General features: G+C 37.9%; 1 protein-coding gene across 2 annotated transcripts in view; it reads left to right on the top strand.

The window, feature by feature from the left end:
• Nucleotides 1–12,099, top strand: part of CALCRL (calcitonin receptor like receptor) — a 69,173-nt gene extending 57,074 nt beyond the window's left edge. For both annotated transcript variants that reach the window (XM_087731434.1, XM_087731435.1), the window contains exons 11-13: nt 1,396–1,614; nt 1,971–2,012; nt 8,285–12,099. In XM_087731434.1, coding sequence (XP_087587560.1) covers nt 1,396–1,614; nt 1,971–2,012; nt 8,285–8,506 — 483 coding nt within the window. In that variant the 3' untranslated portion in view covers nt 8,507–12,099. The remainder of the gene's footprint in view (nt 1–1,395; nt 1,615–1,970; nt 2,013–8,284) is intronic.
• The last annotated feature ends 239 nt before the right edge of the window (nt 12,100–12,338 follow it).

Below are 12,338 nucleotides of genomic sequence, written 5' to 3'. Positions count from 1 at the left end.
AGAATATAAATAACATCACATATCTGTCAAGGGCCATGTTGCTATAACAATACACAGCTGTTTATCGTGAAAACCTTAACTGACATGAAAGAATTCCGCCAGGGTTGTGGAGGACACAGTGACACACATGGTCTGAAATGGATTCCCTGTTTGCACTTGTCCTACAGCAAGACAGAGGCCTCCCCCTAGACTAGGAGTTCCTAGTATTTTTAGAAGGGAGTTGCCTGTCTGTCTGTCTGCTGGCTTCTTCCCCGGCCCCCCCTTTTGTCTCTAGGTAGTTGTTGACAAGGACAGACAGTTATCTGGAAGAAGAGATAAGAGGACCAGACTGTAGGTCTCTCCCTTCCATAGTGGGTCCCCTAAGCAGCATTGCCTTGCCTCTGTGCCCTTGGGCAAGGTGACAGGACTGCCTGAGCTCTCAAGGTCTCTTCTAGCTGTAGTTTCTATAAGGGGCTACCATTATTGCATGACAGATGAAAACATGGTGTAATCATCCCTAGTGTTGCTGTTGCTCTGGTTACTTAAGCTGGGGGGTGCGCGTATATATATACATACACATACGTGTGCGTGTATTGGGTTTGTGGCTGCTTACGATGAGTGCTCACATGTTGAAAGATATAGTCTGCATAGTTGTGATTTCAGTTTGGGATTATTATTTTTTTTTTGTGAAACTGAATGAACAGATATACACCACTGTTAACAAGAAAAGCCTTACTAGCTATGGGAATAATTAAGTTCAGCAGTGCATGAGAATGATGTAGAGCATCATCTGAGTGCTTGCCCCATTTGCAGTTCTGCTGAATGATTCAAAAATCAAGCATTGGCCACTGTGAGAACGTTACATCTGCTGATTGTCTACAGGAGTATACAGCTCCTTGTTAGCAGCATTTTGCCTGCAATTTTATTTCTTTTTATTTTTTCATTTTTTTAAATCTAATTTTTTTCTTCTCTATAAATTTGTCAAATACATATTTGAAAAATAAAAAAGCAGTTTTTTTGAAGAACCATATTTAAATACAAGGAGTGAAAGAGTGTTATCCTCTTTCTTGACCAACATAAAAAGATATAGTAATTTTAAAAAGACCAATCAGTCATGTGTGTACTGATACTGTGACAGCAGTGAGAAAGGTGTGTGAATTGTAACACCGGAAGACCGACAGTTATCTGGGTGGACACTTGCCTAATAAGTTAGAGGAATGGATGTGGATATTGGACGTTAGAGCCACATCTCAGTTACTTAAAGGTCTTCTCAAAGAGTTTTAACTCATGTTTATCGTACAGTCACAATGCTGTCCCTGTAGTATGAGTTTTCTTGAGTTTCTGGTTTTAGTATCCCAAAACAGCGTGTGGGATTATTTTTCAGACTACCTTCAGTGTCATTTTCTTTTCCGACAGGTGAATCTTTTCTTCCTGCTAAATATCGTTCGTGTTCTCATAACCAAGCTGAAAGACACCCACAAGGCAGAATCCAACCTGTACATGAAAGCAGTGAGAGCAACCCTGATTCTGGTTCCACTGCTTGGCATTGAATTTGTGCTGTTTCCATGGCGACCAGAAGGCCGGATCGCTGAGGAAGTGTACGACTATGTGATGCACATCCTTATGCACTACCAGGTAGGAAGCACTGAACAGTTTTTGCTCACTTGAGCTAGATAGCAGTTGGCACGTGAAGCAAATAAAGGAGAAATGATCGTGTTATTTTAATTTTTAAAGACCTTCATGCAATATTCCTATAAATGGCTTTAACTTTCTCATTATGCTGAATTTTCATTTCCTAAAGGAAAGAAGCGGCATGATAAATAGCTGGCCCAATACTTTTTAGTAATGTATTTTTAGAAATAATTCGCCAAGTTTAGATTTGTACTACATTTTACTATCTGTATCTGAATTTTATCAGGAACCTCTGTTTATCTCAAACCTGGAAAAATCCATATGCATCTGAAATAAAGCAGAATCTTTTTATTTTACAGGGTCTACTGGTGGCTACAATTTTCTGCTTCTTTAACGGAGAGGTAGAGTAACAGTTTTTTATATATTTATAATACTTTTCCTATTTTATATATGTTTGGTTTGTTTCAGCAATTAAAGAGATGGTAATTTTTAAAGAGTTTAAAAAAAAAATCTGAATCTAGGTTTGTCAGCTAAAAAATAATTTAAGAAAAAAAAAGTCTGGCTGGCAAGAGCAGAGCTTGGGAAAGACTATGCCATTATTCGTGGCATCATTAAGTTCTTTAGGACTGACTCTTTTGTGCTGAGCAGCATATATGTCTCCTGATTATATAAGGAACTGAAGACACTTGTCACTTTGATATAAATTCTCAATACATATAACATAAACATAAAATGTAATTCAGTATGCAGAAGGTATATTTGTCTATCTTAGAAGCTTTATAGCATCTGTTATCCTGGTGAATCTCTGTCTTTCTGCAGCAGGAATAGAGCATATTGCATACATGTGGCTGTGCTGGGGTACGGTTGTGTTGTGACAGCTCTTTGGGAAAATTTTAGGCTGAAGTTTGGAAAACATTTTTAGAACTGCTGAAAAATACAATTCCAAAAATCAGAACTTAATAGCTTATTGTGCTTGGGTCAGAACTCTGTGTTGAAGAAGTGGTGCACTTTTAAGAAACCATCATCAGTCAATGCCAAGAACAAACTTCTTTATTCTTAAGTTGGAAGACTGCAGTAGTTCAGTAATATATTCTGTTGAAGCTAACAAGCTTTTCTGTTATCCTGAATAGATCAAGGTCCAGTAACTCTGGCGTGCACACAGTGACTTTCATCTAGATACTCTGGCCCCCAAGCTGTACTTGAGAGTCCACTGACAGCGCCTTACAGTGTCAGAGATCAAAGTGGGAGAAAGGCTAAAAACTGTATATAGAAAATTGTTAATATGGCTCTTGCTTGCAAACACCTTCACCCCCCAAAAAAAACAACAAATGAACAAAAACACCCCACCAAAAAACTAACTGGTACTTTTCCAACAGTTTTGGCAGAGGAACAATTACAATCCTACACTTACTCCTAACAGCTGTGTGTTTGTTTGTTCTGCATTTAGTGCAGTTGCAGCATATGGCCGTAAGCAGATGTGTGGGAGTAACCAGAGGTTTTCATGACTGAGTCCTTAGTTTCTTTTATCAGATGTTATAAAATTGTATCAGTGTGCTTATATAATGTTATTGGACAGTAATATTTACTTACAGGTAAATAGTTGGCTAATACTAGAATTGATTCGTGCAGATTGCCCTTCCTCCTCTTCCTAAGTCCGAAGCTGACTGCATTGCAATGAAACTACCAGGGGGTTTCAAGGTTTATTTCCACCCCGCACCAGAAATATATGAGCCTCAATGATTTTTTTTACCAAGGAGGCAGAAAAGATGAAGATAGGCTTTCTTACAGTTCACTGGGCATGGGGCAGTGTTTTTGTTCTGATTTTAATATAAAGTAGATCCAGGTTCAAGTCCCTGCTTGTATATTTGATTCAGAACACATCATTAAGCGTTGTGGATCTGTTTTGATCAACCGCCCACATTCAGCATTGATATTTCACACACTCTTTCCCTTCTAAATTTTATAGTTCAGAATGCCTTCTAAAAACAGATAATTGGGAAAAAATGAAACAGAATTTGTTCTGCTCCAGTGCAAAATGGGGGGGTGGGGGTGGGCGGAACCTTGAAATGTCTGCAGTTTCTATGAAACAATATTGTCCACTGCTCAGTTCTGTCTTTTAATCCTTGTGGATCTTCTGAGGCTACTTTATTACTTAATCAAGTCGAAACCTTAATTTTAAAATATGATATAATCAGTAAGAATTGTATCTGTTAATATTCCATTGTTATAAACTCATATTTTTTACACGCTCTCTTCTGCTGTGTAAGAAAAGCAAACCTGAGTCATCCCACTAATTCAGCAGCCTAAATTCACCATGGGCTGATCAGCGGTAAAAGATGGGTTCTTCCACACCTCCGACAAATGGTAACAGATGAATCACTTGAACATGTGCTGGCAGGATAATGTTAAAAGGAGGATTTAGCCATTTTAACATTTATTAATTTAGGCATTTAATTTTTAGATCCTATACCTTGACTTTGTCAGTTAAACATACATGTCTGTATTTGCTCTCTGTAGAGTGGAAATTTATGCTTTTTAAACGAGTTGTGGGTTCAGTGCTTCAATGACCACTATTCATGTTTTTTAATTACACCTTGTTCAAGAAGGGACTTATCGCTTTATAAAAACTGTATCAGTAAGGAAATCCATGGGGAGAATGACAGCGGAGTTAGGAAAAAAATGTCTGCACAGCAAAAAAAAAAAAAGGTGTTTCCTTTGTCTACTAAAAGATTCCACTGCTGGCACAGGGGCCTGCAGGCACGCGGGGATCCTGTGGCCGTTATAGTTTCTTGCTGTCACAACACTGCCTGAACAAAGCCTGCAACTGTGGCTTAGCTGTTGTGTCCGAGATGCGGCTTTATCATCACCTGTCGTAGCAACACCTCATTAGAGACGGCACAAAATGAGAGGTATCGGAGAGTGGTGTTAACGCCTCTCTGCAGCAAGTCTACAGTTTAAAGGTGAATACTGATACTGGAATCGACACTTTGGGTGACAGTGGGGCAAAGATTTTCCAGAAGGGTACTAGCAATTAAAAATGCTAAAAGCACTAATTTCTTTCTGTCTAAATCTTAGCATTTCCCAACTGCTACTGTATCTATCTTTTAATGTTTTCTCTACCAAATATCAGGAGCCAAACCCAGTTCAAGTGGTGGCCTGCAGGCCACCTCTGGCCAAAAAGTGAATAGAAGTGGTCTGCTAGCGGAGAGCACTAGCGAAAAGAAACCAAGAAATGTGAGAAAAATAGCTGGTACGTCCCGCTGACTGTACCCAAGGAACATCTCCAGACTTCTAGAGCAGGCAGCCAGGGATGGTCTGTCAAAGCCAGTTCTAACATGCACTGCAGCTGGTTGTCACAAACCTCCTGCAGACAAGGGCGTACGTGCAAACCCCTCATCTTTATCTTCTGTGGCAGAGCTTCCCTAAGGACACTCACATACTGCTTATGGCCCAGCATCTCACAGAGTTTAAGATGCTTCTGGACTACCTCATCGTGTTTTCCACTTTGAGTTGGCCTAGAGTGGCCTTTGGGGTGGCACAGGCTGCAGTCAGAGGAGAAGCTTGTCCCAGATCTCTGATAAATCAGTAGAAAGATTCCTATTGAGTTATTAATAACAGGTGATAATAATGATGAGCTACATGATCCATGTAAGGTTTGTGTGGTTTGTTTGTGTTGGTTTTGTTTGGTTTTTTTTTTTCCTTTCCTTCCACTGGTCTATAGAAATGTTGCAGTAAAGATTATAGTCTCAGGTCTGCAGGATTATACAGTCCCTTTACTAACAGATGAGGTTGTGTTGTGGTTTTGGTTTTTTTTGTTTTTTTTTTTTTTTCTCCTCGTTGGCTACTGAGCTGTTTAATTTGTGCTATATTGAACATCAAGCTAGTGGTCTGTTAAAGGGCTGATCAGAAGGAGCCCTTCATGAAAACTCATCAAAAAGAGCCATTACTAACTAATAAGGTGAGAAAGCAAGAATCTTCCAGCTGGAACTAGCATCTCTATTAATGACTGAGAAATACAATGATATTTATTACATTACTTTCTTTCATTAAATGCATTGCTGAGTGTCCTTTCTTATAACAAAGTAACAAAGTGCTACCCCTCCTGAGCTGAATTTGCAGCTCCGTGCAACTGCTCAAAGCTGAGGAAAGAGCGATAAAAGTTCTGTTTTCACTTCACGGGTAGACACACATATTGTTAAACAGAGTATAATTAGTGGTGAAAATTAGTTGTCTCTGATTTTTTTCCCATCTTCTTCTATAAGTGATTGCTTGGACAGTTTAGAGAAGACTGAAAGACAGTAATAATAAATGAAAGGCTGTAACACCCTACAGGAGCAGACAGCTAGTAGGGCAGAGGTAAAACACTGATTCAGCAGTAAGAGAGAGGCTTTGGGAAGAAGGCCAGCAATATATGGCTTAGAACTGCACCGAGAGAGCATGGTGGGCACTGGGGTGGGCATAGAGGAAACGGCATTGGACCATGCAGGAAGCCCTATTTATAGCAGTCTGTCACGGGCCAGAGAGCAAGCCGGACAGGCTGGTTTCCCCCTAGAAGTAGCCTGAAGGTGCTTGTCTTGCAGGGATACTGATGGCTCTCTTGAGCTATGGGGACTGATATCCTTTAGGACTGGTTTACAAATATTATTAACAATTGAAAATAAGACAAACAAACGTTACTGAAGCAACCAGGAGGAGGTGTGGGAGAGGACCTGAGTACAAGGCTTTTTTGCAGCTTGGCAAGCCTAGTTTATTTCCTAGCTCTGCCAATAGACTTCTTTGACCTTGGTTAAGCCATTTAGTTGCAGTTGCTGACATCTTCCCATCTCAAACCTGTCTTGTCTAAAGCGAAAATTGCTCAATATATAATTTTTTTGTGTATGATGTGTCTACAGTAAAACACTAATCTTATTGAGTTATTGACTACGGAAAGGAGAACAAATGGAACACAGCTTAGTGATACGCACAGGTTGATAGATATGATTTAAAAATAAATTCCAAGCTTCCTTCTTGGAAAAGATGGAGTTTTGAATATGCCTCTTCTCTTGGCTTTATGAGGGATTACAGGAAGTGGATTCAACCTATGTGAAGATTTAAGGCTATATACTGCTATGCAATGCAAATTAATTAATCCAAAACTTCCTGTGATGAAACAAGAACTCTCCCTTTAGACTTGGAAGAAATACAGAATTTTGATATGAAGAGCGATAAGATCAGATACTCGGAAGTATTAAGACACTTGATTTCTCTTCAGTGTTTGTAGATTTGTGTTTAGATGTTTTGAGTGGATTGGAATGGTTTCATGAACAGTAAAAGAGCATCTCCTTTGCCCTAAAAGACTAATTTCTTACGTTACTTAGTTGATTGATTGATACTTCTTCCCTTACCCTTTTCCATTTTCTTTGTAAAGATTGTGAGACATATGAAGTTCTCCTTTAAACAAAGGATTCTGATACCACACTGCAGGAGGTCTAAAAATTGCATCCCTTTTCTTCTATTTATTTTTATTTTTTTATAATTAAAGCCAGAGTAAAATTAGACAAAAGAAGCCATTGTGTTAGGGAAATGTAAAGCAAACACAAAAGAAACCCTGAAGACTTATGGAAAAATCCTAAAATATTTACCCACAATATCAACATTTCACTGGAGGAATCACTGTTGGCTGTTTAGTCCTTTTGTATGTAACAAAGTGAAATGAAGGTCATGCTTGTGAATGAGGCCTGTGATTTGGGGTGCACTGCTGGCTAAATGTGAGCGTGAGTGTCCCCCCAGCATTTCTTGAAAGTCAGTGCCTTGCTGGTCAGTGCCGGAATACTTTGTGTACAAAGTTTGGCTGAAGAGGAAATTAAATAGTCGTGATCTGTGGGCAGGTTTTTTTAACATAAAAAAAAAACCTCTTAAAAAAGCAACAACAATAGCTATTAGCATTCTTAGCATTCCTCAGTTAGCATCTCCACTGAGAGACTAATTCCATGTGAATGTCATGAATGTGACACTTCATCAATCCAATCTGCACAGGTGTTTAACCATTTTGTAGGAGAGGAAGGCTGTGATAAACATAACATCCTTCAGTGGAGACATGTAAACCAGCTGGGGCCTTCAGCTATTTTATCAGCTTTATTTTTAACCCTGGTAGAAATATGGAGTTTGGGAAATTGTCCTTCTATTCATTTGATTAAGGTATGGTCAGAAATTAAGAAAGGCTTTCTTGTGCCAGAACCATAGCAAATGTAAATTATGGTTTGTTGAGAGTATAAGACTTTACAGCTGCCCAAGATGTGGCCTTTTGAATATAAGGGTGAATAGAAATGATCTTTTTCACCTCTAAATCTGATCTGTCCACACTGGACTTCAAGCCTACGGGGGAGAAAGAAGAAAATGGTGGTGTTGCTGCTCCTCCTGTAATCTGTGCTCTTCCTGAGCAACTAGTACACTACAATTGTACAATGTAATTATTTCACACCAAATTTGCTCAAGAATAATGCCTGCTTAAATTGTAAATCTTTCAGAACATCTCATGGGACAGATCACATGATCCCCATTTGCCAGGATTACTGAGCCTTACCACCTAATTTGCCTAGACACATTTATTATGGCACTCATGCGTCACAGAATGAAGGCCAATGATATCTTTCCAAGTGTTTTATGTGCATTTCTTTTTTGTTTTCTGGCATAGGTCCAAGCTGTTTTGAGAAGACACTGGAATCAGTACAAAATCCAATTTGAGCACAGCTTCAGCCACTCGGATGCTATGCGCACCGCTTCCTACACCGTATCGTCAATCAGCGATGTTCAAGGCTACAGCTACAATCATGACTGCACCAGTGAACACTTAAATGGGAAGGGCTACCATGACATGGAGAGCGTTGTTTTAAAAACTGAAAAGCTGTATGGTTGACTGCCAGAGGCGCGGCATGTGCCAGTGTGCTTACCCTCGTGAACTCCAAGTTTGATTTAATGACTTCACGGCCAGAAGATTTTACCTAACTTGGGATATGTTATTCTCCTGAATGATGCAAACTAAACCGACGCATTTTTCATATGTATGTATATATATGCATATATACATATGTTTGTGTTTCTGTGTATCTATATAGTATGGACATCTGTACATATATATATCTATATATGTATGTGCATTTATATAAGGATACAAACTTTGCCTCTTCAGTTTCTACTGTGTAGACAAAGTTGGCAATTTTTTGTACAAAGGGAATCAATGAAGGATTTCTTATTTTCTTGGAAGTTTGTATAAGACTGTGTTGATTTGAAGCCGCTTCATTTGCCTACAGAATGTAAATACCATACTGTATTGTCTTAATTCAACCTAAAACAGAACAAAGGAAAATGGTTAAAGTAGGTGCAATAATAACACTAGATTGTCCAGTTTAATTTTGTGTCCAGCATTTCACTGTCCAAAAAGCCCAACAGGTAGTCTGAGATAACAGACTCAAAGATACTGATGGTTTGGTTTGGTTTGGTTTGGTCACTTTGAGTTTTCCATTATTTTAAATCAAGCATTGAGACACCAGTGCAAGTCTGAGACTCTACTTACTTCTGTACTGCAATGCAATAGTTTACAGCAAGCTTTAAGCAATTTTATTTAAACTATTTTTTTGTAGATACAGGAGTGTCTCCTTCTCCTCAAGTTTATGGAATTATCTTATTGGCTTTAACACAGACAAGATCAATGCGGCTTTACTGCCAGACAGAAAAGTAGTAACCTGAATAACTGTAAATCCTTTCAGACACTAATACGTAATTGAAGCTGATGAAACTTCACTGTGTGCTTACGGAATTTACTCAGCTGGGAAAAAAATCATGTACAGAATTTGTTGTAGTCATGTTGTTGTTTTGTTTCATTTTTAAGTATTTCCCTGGCCATATGATTGATAATTTATTCCTTCATTCTTGGGGCAAAGTTTTGATTAATTTTGTGGCTTGCTTTTTGTCTGAGAAAAGCATGGAAGACTGAATGCAGTGCAAATGACATACTACCTTTACAGCCAGTGTATGAGATTCAGGCTATAATCAGGCAAACTAATGTTAGTAATTGCCATTATTTGGAAAAGCCAATACAAAGTTTGTCTTATAAACGTTCAAAACATTACCGATTGAGAATTTTAGTTTTATTTTGCAGTGCTTGATTCTGAATCTCTATCTCAGTTATTTCGCTTAGAACAGTACTTTATGAGTTGTTTCTTGGGTTCTACTGGTGAATAAAGGTCTCGCTGAAAATGAGGAGGTTGTCAGGAAGGTCTTGAGAAAATGTGTCTTTATAGCAATCTATGTTTTTGTAAATCTTTATGCGTTAGAGAAATACTAGTTTTCTTAAGTGAAATGACAAACATGCTCAAGAATGAGGGCATGATATAAGGTAAGTTTAGAAAAGCCTTACTAAAAATCACAAAATTAGAAAAAGGTTTTATTTATTTTGCAGATAAGTCTACTTCAAGTGGGGAGAAAAACAAAACGAAGTAAAAGAAAAGTAGATGCTGGAGTTGATAGACTATTATGCTAATTAATGTATAGCTGGTGCATGTAAGCAGTCAAAAAAACAAAAGACGGTTCTTTCTGAGACCACTTCAGTTTTAAATACTTAATTTTGTGTATGAACAACTTGACATTTAAACGTTTTTGTCAGTAGCCTTTCTGTAAGCTTCATTAGCATCTAGTTAATTTGCTGTCACAGCGTTTATTGGTTTGTGGCTTCATAAGGCTTTAAATGCTTTGTATTTAGAAGGAAAACATTAGGAGGATGCGGTAAGTTCACGCCACTTGCACCTTTCTGTAGATTTTTTACAATTCTTATGTCTGGAGTTTGAATTTAGAAAGCGTTTTATTATTGATTTAGTTTCATAATATAGAATCTCAGCTAGGATGCACAAATCAAGGTTTCTGTTCTTCTGCAAGGCTGTCTGGTTGATTGATGGGAATGATTTGAAAATCAGTTGGATTCTGTATTTTAGAATAGTGTGAAATCTGGCAATCAGATGTCACAATCCCTTAAATTGTTAAGAATACAGTAACAGTATCTGCTACAACATGATTAGAGGTTACTTACAACTCTGCTTGCTGATCTATGTAGCGTTACTTAGAATCTGTGCAACGTTCTGAAAATATTGGTGGTGCAGAAAATCCCTGCTCTGGTATAGCAGCTTTACACTTGGGGGACCAGATCACCAACTGGTGTAAATCTGTCTTGAGTTCCATTTTCAGAATCAAGGGGTACCAGCTGAGAATCAAAGCCCACACAAATATCTGTCCATTTAAAAGGGCTTAGAAGTCCTTTATGGCATATTATCAGACAATTATTTCAATGGTACCTGGTGGGGTGGTTGTTATTAAAAGATACGTGACGGTTTAGAGTGTGATACAATATTAGATTTTGAATGAAGCTTTCTTCTCAGCTAGGCAGATCAGATTTAATAGCCTATAAATTTTTATCATTTAATACAAAGTACTAGTTGCTAATTGCTCCTTTCTCTGTGAGAGAAACTTGTAACGGTCATTTAGGAGGGGAAATTTTTTTTCCACAGAAATCATCCTACTTTTTTAGGTGGAGAGTCACATCATGCTTCTAGGCACATGTCTGTCTTCACTTTGGAAAAGAAACACTCATCCAGCTGGATGTGGAAGAAAATGTTTGTGGCTGTGGAGGGTTATATGGCATAGGAGAGCTACATTTCCCCCTCGTCATGAGGTTAACTAACCTATTTCCTATTTTGCATTCGAAAATATAAATTGCCTATTTTGTCTTCCTACCTCACCTTTGTCAGTTCCTGCACAACCAAGAGAAGGGTCTGCTTCTTAAAATCAAATCGTTATGCTGATTTCTCATGGCTTATTTTCTGCTTTACAGAATGTTGTAGTCCTTATCTGTATTCTCTGGGATGGAAGTAAACTCTCTTTTGGTGGGGCTGTGAGATTCCTTTGAACATGCAAACAGTTATCTGTTATTATTTGCTCTTTATTTTTTTGTTATTTAGTGAGGACTTATTGCATAAATCCACAGGGGCTACAGGAATACTTGTCTTCTACTTGGTATCTGTAACACCAGCGTGTTAGTATTCTGTGAGAGGGAATGTCTATTTTTAATGCTACTGTCTTCAATTAATAAAATGCTCCGTTGCAGGGTCCCCTCAGTCATTTGTTTGTTTGTTTGTTTTAATGTTAGCATTTATGCTATGTATTTTTTCAGTGTGATGATCTACTAGAGTATTTGGCTGTAGAAATGCTGTAACACGTACTCCTTTTCATGTCATGAAACATTTGGGCTGGAAACCAGGCAACATTCAAGTATTGTCCTATGTAAATAAGATTAATAGAGGCTATAGCATTGTATTTATTGCTTACGCTAAGAATGAAATGGAAAAAATGTGAAGTTATTTTTTGGTTGTGCTTTATTTTCACTTTGTTCATATGAATCATCATGCATTTTAATTGCCAAGACGTATTATGTTTGTGATCAATAAAATATTACTACATTTATTCAGATCTCTTGTGCTCTAATATGGAAGTACCAAAGCTGATCTAAACTAGGCTTTCACAGATGTCTTAGCTGTGTGTTAAGTAAATAATAACCCAGGGAGAAAGCTATTACATAGAGTTACTACCAAGTATTCAGTTTTTAAGTGTTTGTTTATTTAATACTTTTACATTTTTAATGCATAATAGAGTGTTGCATTTCTGGAGGAAGCTTGCATAGATGACTTTAAGATGGCTGCTCT

The sequence above is a fragment of the Nipponia nippon genome, unplaced genomic scaffold, assembly GCF_047370975.1.
Source record: "Nipponia nippon isolate SJK-2023a ecotype South Korea unplaced genomic scaffold, ASM4737097v1 scaffold_5, whole genome shotgun sequence".
NCBI lineage: Eukaryota > Metazoa > Chordata > Aves > Pelecaniformes > Threskiornithidae > Nipponia > Nipponia nippon.
Note: the sequence above shows the minus strand (reverse complement) of the source record. Positions and strands in the feature narration are given on the sequence as shown.